Raw genomic sequence first — 17921 nt, 5'->3', positions numbered from 1 at the left:
CAAGGTGAGTATAATAATGTTGTTTTGGTTTAGCTGAGGTTTATAAAGGTTCCTTATATATTAAGAAACTTCTGAATAAGTCTTCTGTCATTTAATTTCTTTTACAGTACAGAAATTTCTTTGGATTAACATAATATGGTATTTTAGCCCAATTTTTTAGTGGCTTTAGAAGTAGGTTATAGATTGCTTTTGGTTAAAAGTATTTCCTTGAAATAATATAAAAAAAAAGTGGCCCCATGGTGTAACATGCCTCCTCTTTTTTGTTAAAGTTAACATAAGCTTCCTTGTTGCTTGTAAAATTTTCAAGTTTGTCACTATCATAAAATGAAAGTGGTACACCAAGGTGCTTTTTGGACATTTTGTTCTTTTTACCTGATCTATCTGAATATTGTATTATAATAAGGACAAATTGGACCAATGTATCTTCCTTATTTTTACATTGTGTACTAGACTTGAAATTTAAATCTGGAAAAAAATTAAACCTCCTATTTCATTATTTCTGGCATGTTTGTTCATGAAGCTCTCTTTACATTTGAATTTGTAAGCTGTTGAGAATGCAATTTCAATTACTAGTTTGGTCAATCAAGTACTTCTTATTCTTATATATATTTCAATATTCTTATAATATGATGATAGAAAGAGAAGGATCTCTGAGTATGAGGAGTTATGTAAACACCCTCAATAAAAATTGAATTTTTGTTGAAAAAAAGCTAGATGAAGATTCATGTCAATAAGCTGCTTCAAAAGGTCAGATCTTATGCATAGTAATGTCTTTAAATACAGACAGGATTGTATTTTTGTGTGAGTGATGCAATACTCGAGATGCTGAAGTGTGAATGATATCAAAACTGTACATACACATTTCAGTATTTGAAATTCAGGCAACTCAGCTAAATTTTAGAATGGGAAGTAGAAGGAGCAACTAACACTGCTTTTGGCTTGTATTTCAGAAAGATGTTGCTGGACCTCTTTCCTTGAATTTCTGTAGTTATTCATAGCATTTTTTTTTATTCAAGAAGGAACAGGTTTTCATATTTCTGCCCAAGTCATGTAAAGTGATGCAATATGCAGTGTTACTGTGACAGTGTTCTAAATGCTACACATAGACACATTTAGGTTGGAAAAGACCTCAGAATCATCAAATACAGCATTGCTACATAAACCATAATGCTCCATTAATGCTACATGAACCATTCAGATAGAAATGCAAAATATTCTATTATGCATATTATCAACAGCATTGTGCCAATTTATGGGGAGAAATAGTTCTTTTTCCCTGAAAGCAAATATGCCAATCTCTAGAACTGATCATTAAATAAATAAATGAAGATATTCTTGGCAATAGAAATGTGTATCTGCAGGCTGACTTCTCACCAGCCCTCTTACAGAAATTCTATCAAGTAAATCTATTAGTTATCAAAGTAATATGTATGTAATGTACAGTATTATCAGTACAAATTTGATATTTGTGTTCAGAATTACACTTCTTCATGGCTTGATAATATCTAACATGGGGATTGAAATAAAATACTGTTTACATTACACTACACATAAATAATGTAAATATTCTGTGTCAGTTATAAATAATGTATTACCACAAATACCATGCATTCTTATACACAAAAATCATCACAATTCTTCCTCAGAATCTATACTTTATAACTTGCCATAAGCACTTGTTACTGAAAAAAATGTAACTTATAGAGGCAATGCCTGGAAACTATTAAAGGAAAGTATGCTAGCAAAAGTAATAACTGAATATCATGAGCCTCTTCATGAGAGGGAGAAGAGTTAATCTAAGCTACGTATATAATATCAGATAAAAATCAGAATGAGATTTAGCCTAATTTTCAGAGGAAGCAAGGTGTATGGTGGTGTGTGCTGGCCTTGGATAAGTAACTTTAGAATGGTAGCCAGTTGAGGTTAAGAACTGGGAGATGGCTCCACTTTGGATGTCCTTGTCCAGGCTCTGTTCTGTCAATCTCCACGAGGCTGGAAGTGAATTACTTCTTGTTTCACATCTGTAGCACTGACTCCCAGTCATCACAGGCTCTTCTGTATAGGCTGCCTTGTGCAGGAAATACCTCCTGGCTTGCTCTCTTGCTCTTTTTGTGACTTAGATCATCATCTGGGAAGATGGAGTGGGGAAAAAAGACATTTTCGGGCTACAAGCTGCAGGAACTTAATAGGTGTCTTTTTTTTTTTTGCGATGGTAAAATATTTTCCAGTTGTATTCTGTTCTTCAGTCTTAACAGCTATTGTGGCTGGTTTTATTTGGTGTCTCTTTGCAGTTATTAATCATGTGATGTAAAATATGGATTTAAATGCCAATTGAATGAGCTGCTATCAAATTATTCTTTTGTGAGTCTTCTGCAACTGAATGGGTATATTTGCAGTTAAAGAACTAAGAAACAGCAGTTAGAAATGGATTTTAGCTCAATAATTTTATGGTTACTCCCAAAGTGTCTGCCCATATCCATGCACACTTGGAGCTGCCTTATGTTACGTGCTTCTCACGACTCACTGCAGCTCAGTGTCTGCCAGGCTCCTCAGACTCCCTGTGACTGAGCACAGGTGTTCCTAATGAATCTGAAGGAGCTGGAGCACTGAATTCTCATCAGCCATCTCTGGTGAGAATTAATCATAACTCCTAATTTCATATTTTCAAAAAGCTCTGGGCTTTTTGTTTGTTTGTGTGAGTGCTGAAGTCACATGTGGGAGAGGATGAGATACTGCCTGGCAGCTGTAACAATGATCTGTTTTTGATTTGATTGTGAGTAGCAGGTAATAATCTGACAACATTATCTAATTGCAGATATTTTGATACGTTGGTATAAAACTACTTCTTAAAATAAATCCCCGTAGTTATTGCTGTATTTAGAATTATATTGGAAATTATTTTATAACTTTAAAACTCCTACTATTGTGATTTAGCAGTATTAAACCTTTAAATGATGGGTTTTTTAATGTCTCTTCAAGGGTCCAACTCTTGGCTTGTCCCAGAAACGAAAGGAGCAATTGTTCAAGGTGGATATGGCCATACCAGTGTCTATGATGAACTGACAAAATCTATTTATGTCCATGGTGGATACAAAGCATTGCCTGGCAATAAATATGGATTGGTGGATGATCTTTACAGATATGAAGTTAATACTCGGACATGGTAAGTTGGATTTATAATGTAGGAAACCAAGTTGTAGGTTACTGAATAAAACACAAGTGTAGTGTAAGGTTCTAGCCAAGTCATCAGGTACCTCTATACCCTTTGCACATTTCAGAACAACACAGATTTCAGAACATCACATTCTCTGCAGCAAAATGGAAGAATTGTGGTGAGAGACTACACTTGATGCAATGGATTAGTGGAGCTATTAATTGAAAGGATGGCAGGGAGGAAGCTTTGTGCATGTTCTAGAAATTGGGAAAAGGTTCTCCTTTCCAGACACAACCTCTGTGCAGAAATAGCCCATGTGAACTCTTTCCTCATGGTATGAATAAGTATATTCATGCTGGTGTGCATTACAGTGGCTGTTATTTAAAGAAGGAGAAAACCCTAAGAACTGTGGAAGGTTATTTTTCACAAAACTATCAGAAATAAGAAGACCTCTGGTATTACGTAGGAATCCTTAGTTATGAATGCTCTTGGTCTTTCTATTTCTATCAGTTCCTTGTTCCTCAAGTTTATAATAATTTATGAAGGCTACGTGTATGTTATGTTCAGAAAGTGACCTTGAATGTTTTTTCTTACATTAGAAATGATTTGAGATCAAGAACTATTTCTTTGAACATTTTATTCTTGCAATTTAATATTTGTGTAGAGTTCTAATGGCTTCACTTTAAGCACCAAAATTTGCTCTCAGATGTTGGAAACATGGGTTTGATTTCACTGGGGTTCTAATACCATTAACTCATGGCATTTGGAAGCATTAATACAAGAATTTTTTTCCTTTTAATGTATTTAAGAGTTCCTGGAATTTTAATGCTTTCTTATTCTATTTTTGGAACAAAGTGATATTTTTCCTTTGATGGTCTGTTCAAAAATAAAATAATAATAATACTTGCTAGAATAGTTTTATGCATTATTCATATAAAAACTAATAAAGAATACTTCATTTGGCTTTATACTAATGTAGCATTCTTTGCAGCTTGTAGAGAACTCAAGTCTTTATTTTGTGAGATTTACACTGGGAGTGAATTTTACTATGGCACTTGAAAATGGGCTCAAATGAGCATGAGGATGGAGTAATGGCTTATGGTAATAAAATCTGGATCTTTGTTTACTGTATCTGTGACACCTGATGATTAGCATTCAGAGGTGAGGTAAGAGACTGAATGTGGCACTGGGTAGGTGTGGTATGAGGAAGAGTTGGAATTTTGATGGCTCTCTCATGCCCATGTCCATGCCATTTGCTGATCCTCAGTGTTTGGCACTCCTTCCATTTCTGTGGCTGATCTGGCAGAGGTTCATAGGCTTCAGTAAGTTGAGGTACACAAATCTGATTACCTGTTCAACTCAGTTCCATGTAGGTTTTAATTTCTGCATATCAAATAAACAGGCTTTATGTTTCTTGGAATGTGAGAGGGCCATATTTTAATTCCTAATGTGGACTGTAGTCCTAATACACAATGGGGTATTGCAGTGCTGGCAATATCTGCATTGCTTTGCATTACTGCCCTGCTGCTGCAGCTGGGACACAACATGGAGCTGGGCTTGGATGATGGCCTGAAGCTGGAAGCACCTGCTGGCTTCTGGGTGTTTCTGTTCCCATCCCAGAGTGGTGCTGCTGCTTGCAGCACTTGGCACTGCTGTAGTTAACAGGACTAATGTTTGCAGGTACATGAATATCTGCATAAATAATGGATTCAGGGGAAACCTGCTGAGACTCTCACAGAATTTGCATGGGGTTGATATGTGTTGGAGAGTTCTCTAGATTGCCCTCATTAGTGATGCTAATGAATAGTGAAAATCATGGCCAAATCAACAAACTTCCCGTTCTGCTGAATCTTGAGGAAAAGTTGCTGTTACTGGGAGGGATGAAACTCAGCACACAATATGCAAAAATTACAGGAAAAAAACCCACACTGTGGTAGGGACCAGGAGTTGGGTCACAAGTAGAAAAGTCAGTAGCCTAAAAAACAAATCTGTGGAGATTTTTTTTTATATATCTGCTGTGTAGAGGAGAATCCTTAGTTATCTCCAGAACAGTGTATGTCTCTTCAGGCCTTTAGTGATCAACACAACTATTTGTAGACAGCTGCAAGGCAGATCATCAAGGCAGAGCCTAGTGTATAGCAATTAGTGTAAATTAGGCAATAGGGGCTGTAGAAAACTGGAGAAGCAAAGGCAGAAAGGTCTCTGTAGTCCAAATGGACAAAGATAACATGTTCTTAGGATATTATCATTCTTTCAAGTTACAGCAGCAGAATTCCTCCATTGCCAGTTGAAAATAACTTACAAATAATGTCTTGTTCTACTTCCATGTAATTCTAATTTTCCATGTTGGTAACAGGTAAGTTGAACCCAAATACCACATTTATCTGGGCGTACCATAAGTACTCTGTATCAAGACAAGTTGTGGTTAGAAAAACACACTTATGTGGTGCTCTGTTTTCAAAGTATGATAATCAGAAATACACTAGAGAAAAGCAAGTTGCTTAATAGGAAAGAAAAAAAAAGGGGTCAAAAGCAGAAGCACATGTGTGGGTATGTAAATGGATTGAAGGAATTGTCACATTTTTAAGCAATAAAAACCTCATTTATTTTCATTTAGTCTTTGATATTTCTTTTGATGTTACTTTCCAGGGCTAGAGGGGAATTCATTTCAATAATAATATGAGAATTCAGGTTTGATGCTTTCCTTTCAACTTTTTAAAACATGCAATCTTTTATCACTTAAAATATTTCAAGTTTGTTGATTGATTTATGTTATTATGTAAGAAAAATGAGATGTACATTAAATCTTTTCCCTCAAACATGATGATGTGATGTAAAAATACTGAACAAATATGAGAGTGGTTCAGGAGAGACAGTATTATTCACTCATAAGGAAAGATTGTTGAGTCAGTTTCTTACAGGAAATTAATGACTAACAGCTTAATTGTAGTTTGGAGCAGTGTTTAGTAACATAAATGAAAATGAGAGTCTAAACTTGTAAACTTAGATTACTGAAACAATGAAAGGTTATTAGGAGGATGTAGAAGGTATTTTGTACTGATGATCTAATCAGCTCTTCACAAACATGTCTACAGCTGGTCTGCTTAACTAATTCATCTGGCAAAACCCACAGATGGTTACTCTCTTCCTTGGTAAGATTTATTTGCTGGGATTGAATCAAGTTTGTATTCTGTTCTTTCTGCTGGCCCCACATCTGCCCCTTTCGAACTGTGGCATTGATAGCTCTTGGCTGCGTTGGGGCTGTGCCACTGCTCTGGCACAAAGCAGACCACACACACAGAGGCTCAAGTGAATAAAGACAGAGATCAAAGCCTCAATTGCCTGGACAGTTTTTTTTAGCACTGAAGTTTGCTATGTTAGAGTTTACCAGTCTGAATAAGTTTATGAAGCAGTGCAAGTGTTTTTATTATACCTAGAATACATTCTACCATTTCTTTTTCTGTTCTGTGTTCAATTATTTAGAATTTTTTTTCTTTTGTAATTTTAAGGATGATCTAAAGATTGTTTTAGCCATCCAAAGAATTATTTATTGCATTTCTTGAGCAAAAAACTACCATGGCTAAATAGATATAAGAATAGGAATTAATGCTATGAATGAGTTTTCATTCAGTTTTGAGTAAAATTTACCATATCAGTAATCATGTATGAAGAATATAAACATGTTAAAACTAATTTCAGCTATATTGTTTGGCAAACTGTTTTATTTTAACTAAAAGTGTCATATATTAAATAAATGTATATGTATTTTGTGTCATGAGAAAATGGATAATGCTGGAAGTAATCTGATTAAATGTCATTGTATTTACTGTGTAATAACTATAGTTTACTGTTTTTCTTATTTTGTGTCGCTTTCATGTACAAATTTTCTTGATGCCCCTATCCAGTTTTTCATGTGTTAGTATGTATTTGTTCTTATGTTTTGTAGGACTATTTTGAAAGAGAGTGGCTTTGCAAGATACCTTCATTCAGCTGTCTTAATCAATGGAGCTATGCTTGTTTTTGGTGGAAACACTCATAATGATACTTCCCTGAGCAACGGTGCAAAGTGTTTTTCTGCTGATTTTCTTTCATATGATATAGGTATGTGTTGTACTGTTCTTTTCTCATTCTGGTTTTAAATACCACCATTTTGCTTTCTCAAGTCCAGCTAAAGTGATTCTTTATAGTTTGATCCCAAACACCTTCAATTTATTTGTAAATTTTACAGATTTTTGTTCCATTTTGTCTAAAGATTTTGGTTTGTGGGGAAAGGCGTAGCAGCATCCATGCCATTCTCAAGGCCCTGAATATTTTTCAGTATTTTGGCAACACACTTTTAAGGAAGACAAACTGAAAAAAGGCTCTGCATGGCAAGTGGTATTAGGGCTGAGTGAAGCATGAGGAGCCTTTAGGAGATGATAAAAGGATGTGTTATATTTAATTTCACAAGACTGGCTGAGAGCAAAAAAGATTGTTGTTTGTAAATATATGATAAGAATACAGTTTGGAGGAAAACTGTGTGATAAGGCAAGACTGAGTGGGTGTCAGCTTTCATTCCGGTGAGTGGTTCCAACCCTTTGAGCTGTACACTTATGGAAAAGCCTCCCTATAGGATTGTGGAGGCTATAAATAGAAGAGAATTTAATGAGTCCATAATCTTTTTCCTATCTTGTGCCACTGCTGTTTTTACTATAAATAGTTTCTCCCTTCTCTGATGTTCATATCTATATTTTATGCATAGGCTTTCAATATAAACATATAACTCGTATTGTATAATCATACAGCACACATTGGGGCCAGAAAGCACAGCCTCTTGTCCTGAGAGCCAAAAAAAGGGAAATGTGTCAGAGCAGCCTGGGAAATGCACTCATGCATGCTCCTGGTGAGAATAGCCTGTGGATACTGCCTGGATCTACTTTTGGCAAACGTTTATCAGCTGCCCACAGTGGTAGAAGAGGCTGAGACAGGATCCTTCTTTCAGGACTAGTTAATGGCTCTTTATGGCATTCACTATAGATATCAATGCAATGTCTTTGCTTTAATACAAGAATAATGACTAATTTCATTACATGGAATGTATATGGGTTAATTCCTGCTATTTTTAATGGGTGTGCAAATAATACTTTAGCTGAAAATCAAATAAATCAAATAAATAAAACAGCTGATTTGTTTTTACTGTAACCCTCTATTGCATATTCCATACCTTCTCATAGGCATCTGATGGTGTGAGCTATTGATTTTGTTCTCACTTCAGTCTACATGTGGATTTAATTTTTAATGAAACAGAGCTCCTTTCTCATTTTGGAGCATAGTATTATTTATTGGTCTACATTTATTTGTAAATGTGCACTTACAGATCAATAGTGTGAGTCATAAGATCTGAATTAATGTAACTTTCTGACTTTCACACACTGATAGTTTTTTATCATCTTTCATGAAAATGCTTTATAGTATTTTTTCTTAAGTAGAACGATATTTTGGTTTGTCTAGTTGGTTGTACTTAATTTGGTATTTGTATTCTCTTGCAAGTCCCATTCTCCATGTGTTATGAAACTGATGAAGTACAAAAGAAGTGGATGTAGTAATCACTGTTTGGATGTAGTAATTAATCTTAAAAAATGGACTATGAGAGGACTGATTTGATTCGGACTTCTTCTTCTGTAATATTCATTTTACCAACTTAGAAACAAATCTCACAGCACATATTTGATAAAGACATTTTTCAGAAAACTTGAAATATTTTATAAATAATTAAATAATTATGCAATAGGTATATTTCAGAATCTTATTTACTTTGTATCATGAGTTTTTGAACAATACTTGGAAGAAAAAAATATATGATGCTATCAGCATCACATTTCCTAGATACCTTGCAAGTGATGGAGTGTTAGCCTTGTCTTGTAAAAAATGGGTGCTGTCTGGAAAGCAGCTGAATCCTGGAGATAGAGCCTATGCTATTTATGTTCAAGTTGGGCTAGAGAGTGCTTTTGATTATCTCTCTTATTATATGTGACATAATCCTCTGGATAGATTGCTCCAGCTTTTTATTACCCATGAAAACACTGCTTTTCATATTAATGTGGAGTAACTGTTCATGTGGCTTCATCTCAGCCAAGCTCAGCTTTCTGAAAGCTGAGCTTTCTGGTTTCTAATGCAGTTTGGTAATCCCCACTCCTCCTCTAGGTCCAGGCACAGAGAGAAGTCTCTCCAGAGAGCAATCCATTTTACCAAGCTTGGGACAGGGTTACCTTTCCCCCTTCTGCTTTTCTGAGTCAGTCATTGCTCTCTAAGTTCTGAACTTAGTCTATAACAAGTTTTAGACCTTTAAATGTGTCATGAATTAAGAGCTCAGTTCAGTAATTTGAAATACCTACTGCAAAGTTGTCAAAGGTGAAGACACATAGATGGGGAGACATTATAAAAACTGCTATGATGCCGTGATTTTCATAGTTTAATGCGACTTGATGTATTTACTTATATAGCAGTAAATACATGATGGGAAGACTGCTGCATTAAGAAAAAGAGCTTTAGAAATCTGGCCTTGGTATACTTCTGTTCTGCTGTGCTTTTTTTTACCACCGGGTTGCCCCTGGGTTACTCTTGAAGCCCCTTAAAAAAAAATTAAAAAGGGTCATTCTTGTAGAGGTCAGGTATTTTCCATCTGTGCTCTTATTGCGCCATTAATCTGAAAGAGGAAGCTTGGCATTGGGGACAGTCTTGAGTGCTGGGGTTGACCTGCAGTTTTCTGAATGACATTGGTTATGGCTTTTCTTTACAAAGGCCCCCATATGCTTAAAACTTACATTTCTGTTCCAATAAGATCTTAGAAAAATAATTTAGATTATATTTTATGAGTATTAACATGCAAAATTTGCTGATAAAATAGGTTATTGGACACACAGAATCAGAGTTTAAAACAGATTCTAACTATTGAGACCAGTATTAAAATACAATTAAATAAATGCTTTTTTTTTAAAGACTTAAGATATTTATTTTAGTTTTTGGCCAAAATGGTGCAGTTAGTAAATAGATCTCTGCATGCCTAAGTTCCTTAAGTTTGAGTTTTGAAGTATTCAGTCTCAGTCCTTTTGTTCCACATTTGACAGTTGCTAAGGTGTCTGGATACCCTTGATATGTACAGAGAATTATGGTCAGGGAATCTCTATAAAAGCCAAAACCTGAAATCCTGGGAACATGGCAGATTTTCTGTGCTTAGTGGTGTTCGGGGTTCTGCATTGTTTGGATCTGTGGGAGAAGTGCAATAACCCATATGTTTACACTAATAATATACTCCATAATATTTCTTTTGTTACTATCTGGATTTCAGTTTATTATTATGGATTAAATAGTATGCAAATTCAATTGCTTATGAAAGACAATATTGCATGTGAAGTACTAAGTTTCTTCTAGGATATTCAAACAAAGCTTAGAAACATTTTCCTATTTTGAAAAAAAATTCAAAATGATTTCATGAGATTGACTTTAGTTCCACTTTTAATCAAACCTATTGCTTGTATTTTGTAATAAAAATGAATTGTTTATTCATAAATTGTTTGCTTGTAAAGTAAGTTGTTTCATCTTTAGTCTTTGCCATTAACAAAATGAAGTAGTTTTAATATCTGTGAATTATTTTTTTTTCCAATATGAACACATCTATTTTTGCAGTTCTCCCTCTTTCTGGAGTTACAAATGGATATCAATGTGCCATCACAAAGAAAATGTAAATCAGTGCCTGTGAAAGATTAAGTTTTATGAGTTCCTAAACCCTTAAGTTATAAATGCAGTTTTGGTGCAGTCTGTAACAGCAATTACTTCCATATTGCTGTGCTATTAGAAGAGCAAAGCCATAATAATATAATGCACTAATTGCTCCCTTTAATAGCAAAGTGTGAGGTTGTTGATTTCTTTTTACTGCTTGGGGAGTCACTGTTGTGTGTACAGACTCTGCTGTAGATGTTAGCTCTAGAGTTTAAATTCGATTCATGCTGTTTTGAACATACTTGCTAGTGTGTTTTCCTGAGAGTAAGGAGATTTTTATTATCTGATTAAAGAAAAATATTTATGAAGTGTGGAAAGACTCAGAAAATAAGTTTTCTGCTAGTACATAACTTTCACAATGTTTTAGCTGTTTATGTTTAATGTTTAGTTGTCCAGAGTCATAAACAAGAACCAGACAGAGGTGTAATGGTGTCCATATGTTGTGAATCAGTTTTACTACTTTTACAAAAGAAAAATGAACTTAATAATTATTAGAAATATGTAAGGAGAAAATAGAAACATAAGCTGGCATTGGATTCTATGTAGCACATAAAGCTGTACTGCATTGTTGCAGTGTGATTGAGCAGAATAAATCCATTGGAAGTTCAAACTATTTAAATAGTTTGACATTTAGATATTTTTTTGATAAATGTAAGCATTAACTACCTTAAGGTTTCCTATACCTTCTCTTAAAACAAAACTCTGATTGCAATAAGAGGTTGTCACTAAATCAGTCTGCCAATGCCAAAATAATAACGTGATCCTGGAGGTGAAGTATGGAACATTGGTTACCTCTTTTTTAAAGACTGTCCTAACAACCTTTTCTTCTTATTTTTATTTTTCTATTATATTTTATTCTTCCATTCAGTCACATTTTGGTAAGCCTAATTAGTTAAATTTTAAAAATCAAATTCTGTGTTCAAGTATTTTACTGACACTATAATGTTGATTAGAAATTATTTGGTTGTTTTCCGTTTTGGGTTTGTTTTGGTTTTCTTGGGTTTTTTTTCCCCCCGATAAAATCAGACTGAGAAACCTTCCAGTAATGCATGATTACTGTTGCAGCATTGAAAGCTTTCCTGTGAAATGTCCAGGCCATCCTTTCTGATGTCACTAATGCAGTGTGGCCAGTAGGTTGTCGATGAGATGTGCTGAGGCCTGACCTGTTGGAGTGAGGGCTCTGGAGAGCAATACCCTGTGCAAAGTTCAAGTGGGGATTTTCTCAGCTGGATTGCTTCAAATCCAGTGCATTTCTGTGGTGTTTCGTCACAGAAATGTGTGTGACTGGCTATTCACTGTCAGAGCCACTTCTGTATCATCTGGGAACTGTTTAATCTACACCAGGGAGGAGGATGAAACTTTCTCTTTTAATGTTATAATGTGGTATAGCTTATTCTTAAAGCAGAAACCTTTGTAATAGAAAGAAAAAAACTCCTTCATTTCTCCTTGTACTTTTCAGTGGCTAAAAATTCTGCTAATAAGTTTGGAATGAATAGTATTGTTTCTTCATCTGCTTAGTAACTGGTTCTATTAAAAGCAGAGTGTGTTTCCGTGTGCTATCTGTTGTACCTGGTTACAGATAGAACAGATACAACTATCTTCCACCTCCTATCAGTAAAATGCCTTGAGGGCATAACATTTTATGGAGGAAAAAATGTTATTCTTTGCTATCTGGACCATCATTATTAGACTTAATATAATGCACACAACACAGAATGCTGTAGTATTGATAAGTCATGTTGTAAATCATATTATATTTGCCATTTGTCATTTTTTTTTGGAACAGTACAGTGAAGTCTGGAAATTTGGGTGCTTAGAGTTGTTCAAAGAGAGTTTGAAGATGATGGGCAGGGATAAATTCTATTTGATTCTTTACTGAAAACCAACAGAAATCAGTTGGCTAGCTATCTGTATTTTGTATTAATCAACTCTACAGAGAAACTCACATCAGGAATTGAAAGCTGAGCAAAAGAATTTTTCTGCACAGTGCTCTGTTCAGTGTTCAGTAGTTATTGAGAAGTCTAGGAGGAGATAAGAGGGGAAGCTATTTGTAATAAGCTTTCCTCCCTCTTTTTTTTTCTTGTACTCTATTGAAAAGACCTGCCAGTTTGAAAAATACCATCAGGAAGAAAGGAATTATTATATCTCCAGCCCTCAGGGGTTCCTCATCTGAAAATCAGCCTTTAATATGATTTTATGATCTTCCCTTGGTGTTAAATCCTACTTTTTCTAAAATAAATTTCTAAGTACAGGAAAGACTATATGTTCATAATGTGTATGTTTGTAAAAATAAGAAAATAAATGTCAACACTTCCTAAGATCAGATGAAAATTTAGTGTGGGTTTTAAAATTAGATGGAAATTTAGTGTGGGTTTCCTAAATTGTTTCCTTTACTATCAAAGGCACATGAGCTCACACGTGCTGTGTTTGTTAATGTGCAGTCACTTAAGAGCATCAAGGACTTGATTTTTAAGTGTAACAGTAAGATTTTGCAGGTCAATTGTTAAAATGCTTGTTCTTTGGTTGAAACTGTTTCAGGACTATCTCTCTGGCATTGTGCATACTTTCACCACTCTGTTTAAGTAGAGAAAATAAGAAAATAACAACTGTGAAAGATGAAGTGTATTAATAATTCCATAGTGTTATGATAACATAATGTTAACAATGATAGTGATAGAAGGTAGGAGTTGAGAAAGAAGTCAGAATTTTGGGATGTATTGCTAAGACCATGCATGAAACTTGCTATACTTTCTTCACACTGCTAATTCCATGGAGTTCACCACCTGATGTCAAAATTATTGCTCTTTGAGCCATCTGCATTACTCCAGTAATAATGTGCTTTTAGTTTCTGTTTCCAGTTTATAAAGAGATGTAATTGATTTATTTATCACAGCCATGGTCTCACACTGGCTCTCTTGATGGGCTCAGGCTGTGGTTGGTGGAAGCCCAGGTTGACTTAGTGGTGTTGCTGCCATAGCTGTGCCATGCTGTCCCCTCCTGGGGCCGAGTCCATCCTCGTGTGACCTTGCACAGGGCGTTCCAGTGTGCTTTGCTAACAGGATGCTGACTGCACAAGGTGCTGCTGTCAATCATTTTCTGCAGTGAATGATATTCTGCATTAGAAGTGCCAGAACAGCAGCACTGGCAGAGTTGAGCTGTTCTGACACTGTGAATGAGACCAGCTTGGAAGACAGTTTGTTCCTCCTGGATTTATCCAGTTCTGGTTTTTCAAGCTGAGGAGTGAGGTGTTATGGTCTGACTACTGAGAGATGCTTCTACCCAAATTAAGTTGCAAAAACCCTTCACTTTCCTTGAAGCTTCAATCTGTAGGTGCTCCCTATTTCTTTTACTGTGGGATTTGAATATATGAAGTCAGTAAAGTTTAAGTAGGAAATAATGAAGAAAAGAGTAATTATTCTAAAGAACAAAAACTCTAGTCAGGAAAGAAAAAATAAACCACACTGAAACCTCATTTGTGTACAGCAGTTCCAAAAGAAATGTGCTTGAATAATTAATTTGACATGGAGATCCTGATTCAGCATTCCTCTCAAGTATGTGGAAAGTAATTAGCAGCATACTTAAATCAAGATACCAAAAGTAAGACAATAATGAGATGGGTTGCACATCTGGAGGAGTGATAGTTTATCTTAAAACACTTAAGAAAAGAACCGAGTTCACTGCCATAGATATTCCATTAAATGCCTATAAATTGAAACCCTTTATCTAATTTGAGAACATGTAAACATGAGGGCAATATGACTGATCCCTTGACAGCAACAATGACCAGGGCTTGTTCCTGTGGGTGTTGAAAGTGGCTGTGAAGGCAGACAACTGTGTCTGTAAAAAAGTGACTCTTCTGTGAATGTCCTATGGTCTTGATAAATGTTAGGATAGATCAGTGTTGCTGACAGGTTCTTGAAGCATCTACTCACAAATGCATCTAAAAGGAGTAGAGTTGATTTATCCTTGAGTGGTTGAAATATACTTCACATGTATTTTGCTGAAAACTTTTCAAATTATTTGATATATGCTTGGTGTTTTGTCTTTCAGCTTGTGATGAATGGAAGATTTTACCAAAACCTAATCTGCATCGAGATGTCAACAGATTTGGTCACACTGCTGTTGTCAGTAATGGGTAAATGAAGTGTCTCTTAAATTTTCCTTGCCATTTTTCTGAAGGAAAAACCTGTAGAAGAAGTCACATTTAAGTGAAGTATGGTTCAATAACAGAACTGATATAACTTGTTAAAAGGGAAAGAAAGTAGTGCTCATCAGGTAATCAGTACAGCTAATCCCCAGTCTGCTGGAGATCTGTTCAGTGACATTTTAGGTGAATGTTCCAGGTTACTGAGGTGTTTTCTCAGCATTGAGGGCTACACTGAGTTTCATATTTGGTATCAACTATAACCCTCACTTAGGTGTGATGGAAGAAATCTTCTTCTCTTTGCAGTATGCTATAATTCTTCATTCTTCTACAGTCATAAAATAACCATGTAACTAAAATTTGCTGGGGAAAAGGGAACATTTTGATGATACTGATACAGTCATCATCTCTACTACCTGAAGGAGGAAAAGCCTGCCAGCAACTAGATGATATTAAGTTGGAAAAGTTGTAGAAAACAATAGTCAGGTTTAAAGAAATGTATATTGTTACCTTGTCAGCTTTTGTTTTGCTTGTTGCCAACTGGCCTAGTATCTGAAGTTGCAGTGCTATAAATCATTGTACCTCTGCTACATTATGCATCACACTAATAAAGTCAGTACTGAAGTATTTGTGGGCAACTTATGGATCCTGTATGAAAGGATCCTGTAGAGGTCAGAAATGAGGTAATGAGTAATGCTACAAATAAGAGTGTGACTGCTTTTAACAAAAATAGCACTAAATTGTAAGTATGTACACAGAGCACTTGACATTAATCAATGAACAGATTTATTTATTAAGACAAAATTACTTGGAATTAATGAATTCAGCAACTGATAGTTTTTCATTATGATTTGTGTGTTTTATGCCATCTAAGCCATGTCTGATACTTTGAGAACTGTCACTTTCTATTAATTACATTAAAAATGTATTTGTTTTTTAAGAACACAGTGGTATTTTTGGAAGGGTTTTTGATACCAAAACAGTGCAATACAAGACACTCTCCAGATTTCTGCTATTGGTAACTCTGTGATTAATTCTGTTTTAAGAGTATATCATACAACAAATATGGAGGCTTTCTATTACTATCTTTTACCTGAGACAGTTCTTAGTTTTAATGAGAAGGGTGAGGATTCAGGTTTAATTTTTGCTTCCTGTGTCAGCAGCTACTGCACCAGAAATGTTACCAAAAACAAATATCCATCTTGCCAACTGTTGCTGCCTGTCTTGAAAAGAATGTTCTTGTTTTCAGCAGGCCAGTATTTCATGCTTTATTCTCAATATCGAACTGCAAAAATTACTGCATTCTTTCAAAGCTCTTAATTTTTTCCCCAGATATTTGAATATCCCACTCCATAATAAATGCAGCACAGGGAGCTTTCAGCAATTTTTTTAAACTCTCAACTTCCATGGAGAAATAAATTGAAAATGTAATCAATAAAGGAACCACTGATAGAGTCTTTATTAGAGAAAGAATAAGATTTTTTTGATGATAGTATGTGGGTTTTTAATTGTGCATCAAGTCAGATAAGAAATCAAGAAAATGTGTCTCCAATAACAGATAAATTTCCTTGCTTTTCTCCAATAGCTCCATGTATATATTTGGGGGTTTTTCAAGTGTTCTGTTGAATGACATCCTTGTGTACAAGCCTCCCAACTGTGAAGCGTTCAGAGATGAAGAGCTGTGCAAAAATGCTCGTCCAGGAATAAGGTGCCTGTGGAACAAGAAACATTGTGAATCTTGGGAATCTGGACATGCTAATAATATCCTTAGAGCAAAATGTCCCAAGAAGACAGGTAAGTGAATTCTAGTCAGGCTTGTAATGCAGTGTGGGAGATAGGGGTGAGCAACCGCCAGAGAAGTAACCACGTGGAAGTTGTGACTGGAATGTTAAGAGTGTTCCCCTATGAGAATACCCAGTGCAAGAGATCTGTTTTTTGGAAAGAAGATTCAGTTGTGCAAACCTTTTGTATTTTACATGCAGAGAAGTAGATGCAAAAGAGCACAAGTTTAAGATGGTAAAGCAGAGCAGAACACTGAGAGCACAAATGGGCACTGCAAGTGATAGCTGGTGTTATGGGCATATGGCACTCCTATACCTGTGTGTGCCAGTGCCAGTAAGAGAGGAAAGCATCCCTGCTTCAAGCAGATTACCTATGAAACAGAAGCATTTGTACAGAAGAATATAGTGCAGGCACAGCTGGAAAAAACCTGAGGCAAACAAGCCCTTTGCAGTGTGTCAGATGAGTTCAAGTTTGTCATATGAATTTCTCTGTGGCATTGTGATGGCTGTATTGTTTGAAACAGCAATTTACTGTTATGAATAACTGTTCCAACCTATTCCTAAGCATTTTGGCTTGTCACAAATAAATTGCTTGTGAAAGTGTTGTTCTTATATGTCACATGAACAGAATATTTATCCCTGCTACATGCACCTACTATTTTTTCTGTGCATCTTTCCTTTCAGCACAGTGTAAAATTGCTTCCCAGACTTCGGCTATGTGCTGTGTGTACAAACTGCCATACAATTAAACTGCCAGTCTGTGTTTAATGTTTGTTGAAAAGTTACTAGTACTGCTATTAATCAACACTTCAAGACATTTTATTTTTCTGATAGCTTGTACTTGTTTCTAGACTGGCTATAAAGTCTCAAAATCAGGGAAAAAAATGGTACGTGATATAACAAAAACATTATCCAGGTACAGTTTTCTGGAAAATGGCTTTTGTACAGTGTCAAAACTTTTAGACATCTACAGTCTGGAAAGTTCCATCTATATAGAAAGAAAAAAACCTTGTGGCATTATATTCAAAAGTAATACAGATAAAAGTAGATTTTATAAAAAGCTGGTCATAGCAACAGGTATTTA

The 17921-nt window shown here is 35.4% G+C and overlaps 1 protein-coding gene across 3 annotated transcripts in view; it reads left to right on the top strand.

Moving 5' to 3' along the window:
- ATRNL1 (attractin like 1) overlaps positions 1–17921 on the top strand; it is a 440678-nt gene that overhangs the window by 68824 nt on the left and 353933 nt on the right. For all 3 annotated transcript variants that reach the window (XM_064716242.1, XM_064716241.1, XM_064716243.1), the window contains exons 9-12: positions 2980–3163; positions 7101–7255; positions 14963–15047; positions 16642–16850. In XM_064716242.1, coding sequence (XP_064572312.1) covers positions 2980–3163; positions 7101–7255; positions 14963–15047; positions 16642–16850 — 633 coding nt within the window. The remainder of the gene's footprint in view (positions 1–2979; positions 3164–7100; positions 7256–14962; positions 15048–16641; positions 16851–17921) is intronic.

This window comes from Zonotrichia leucophrys, chromosome 6 (genome assembly GCF_028769735.1).
Source record: "Zonotrichia leucophrys gambelii isolate GWCS_2022_RI chromosome 6, RI_Zleu_2.0, whole genome shotgun sequence".
Lineage (NCBI taxonomy): Eukaryota > Metazoa > Chordata > Aves > Passeriformes > Passerellidae > Zonotrichia > Zonotrichia leucophrys.
Note: the sequence above shows the minus strand (reverse complement) of the source record. Positions and strands in the feature narration are given on the sequence as shown.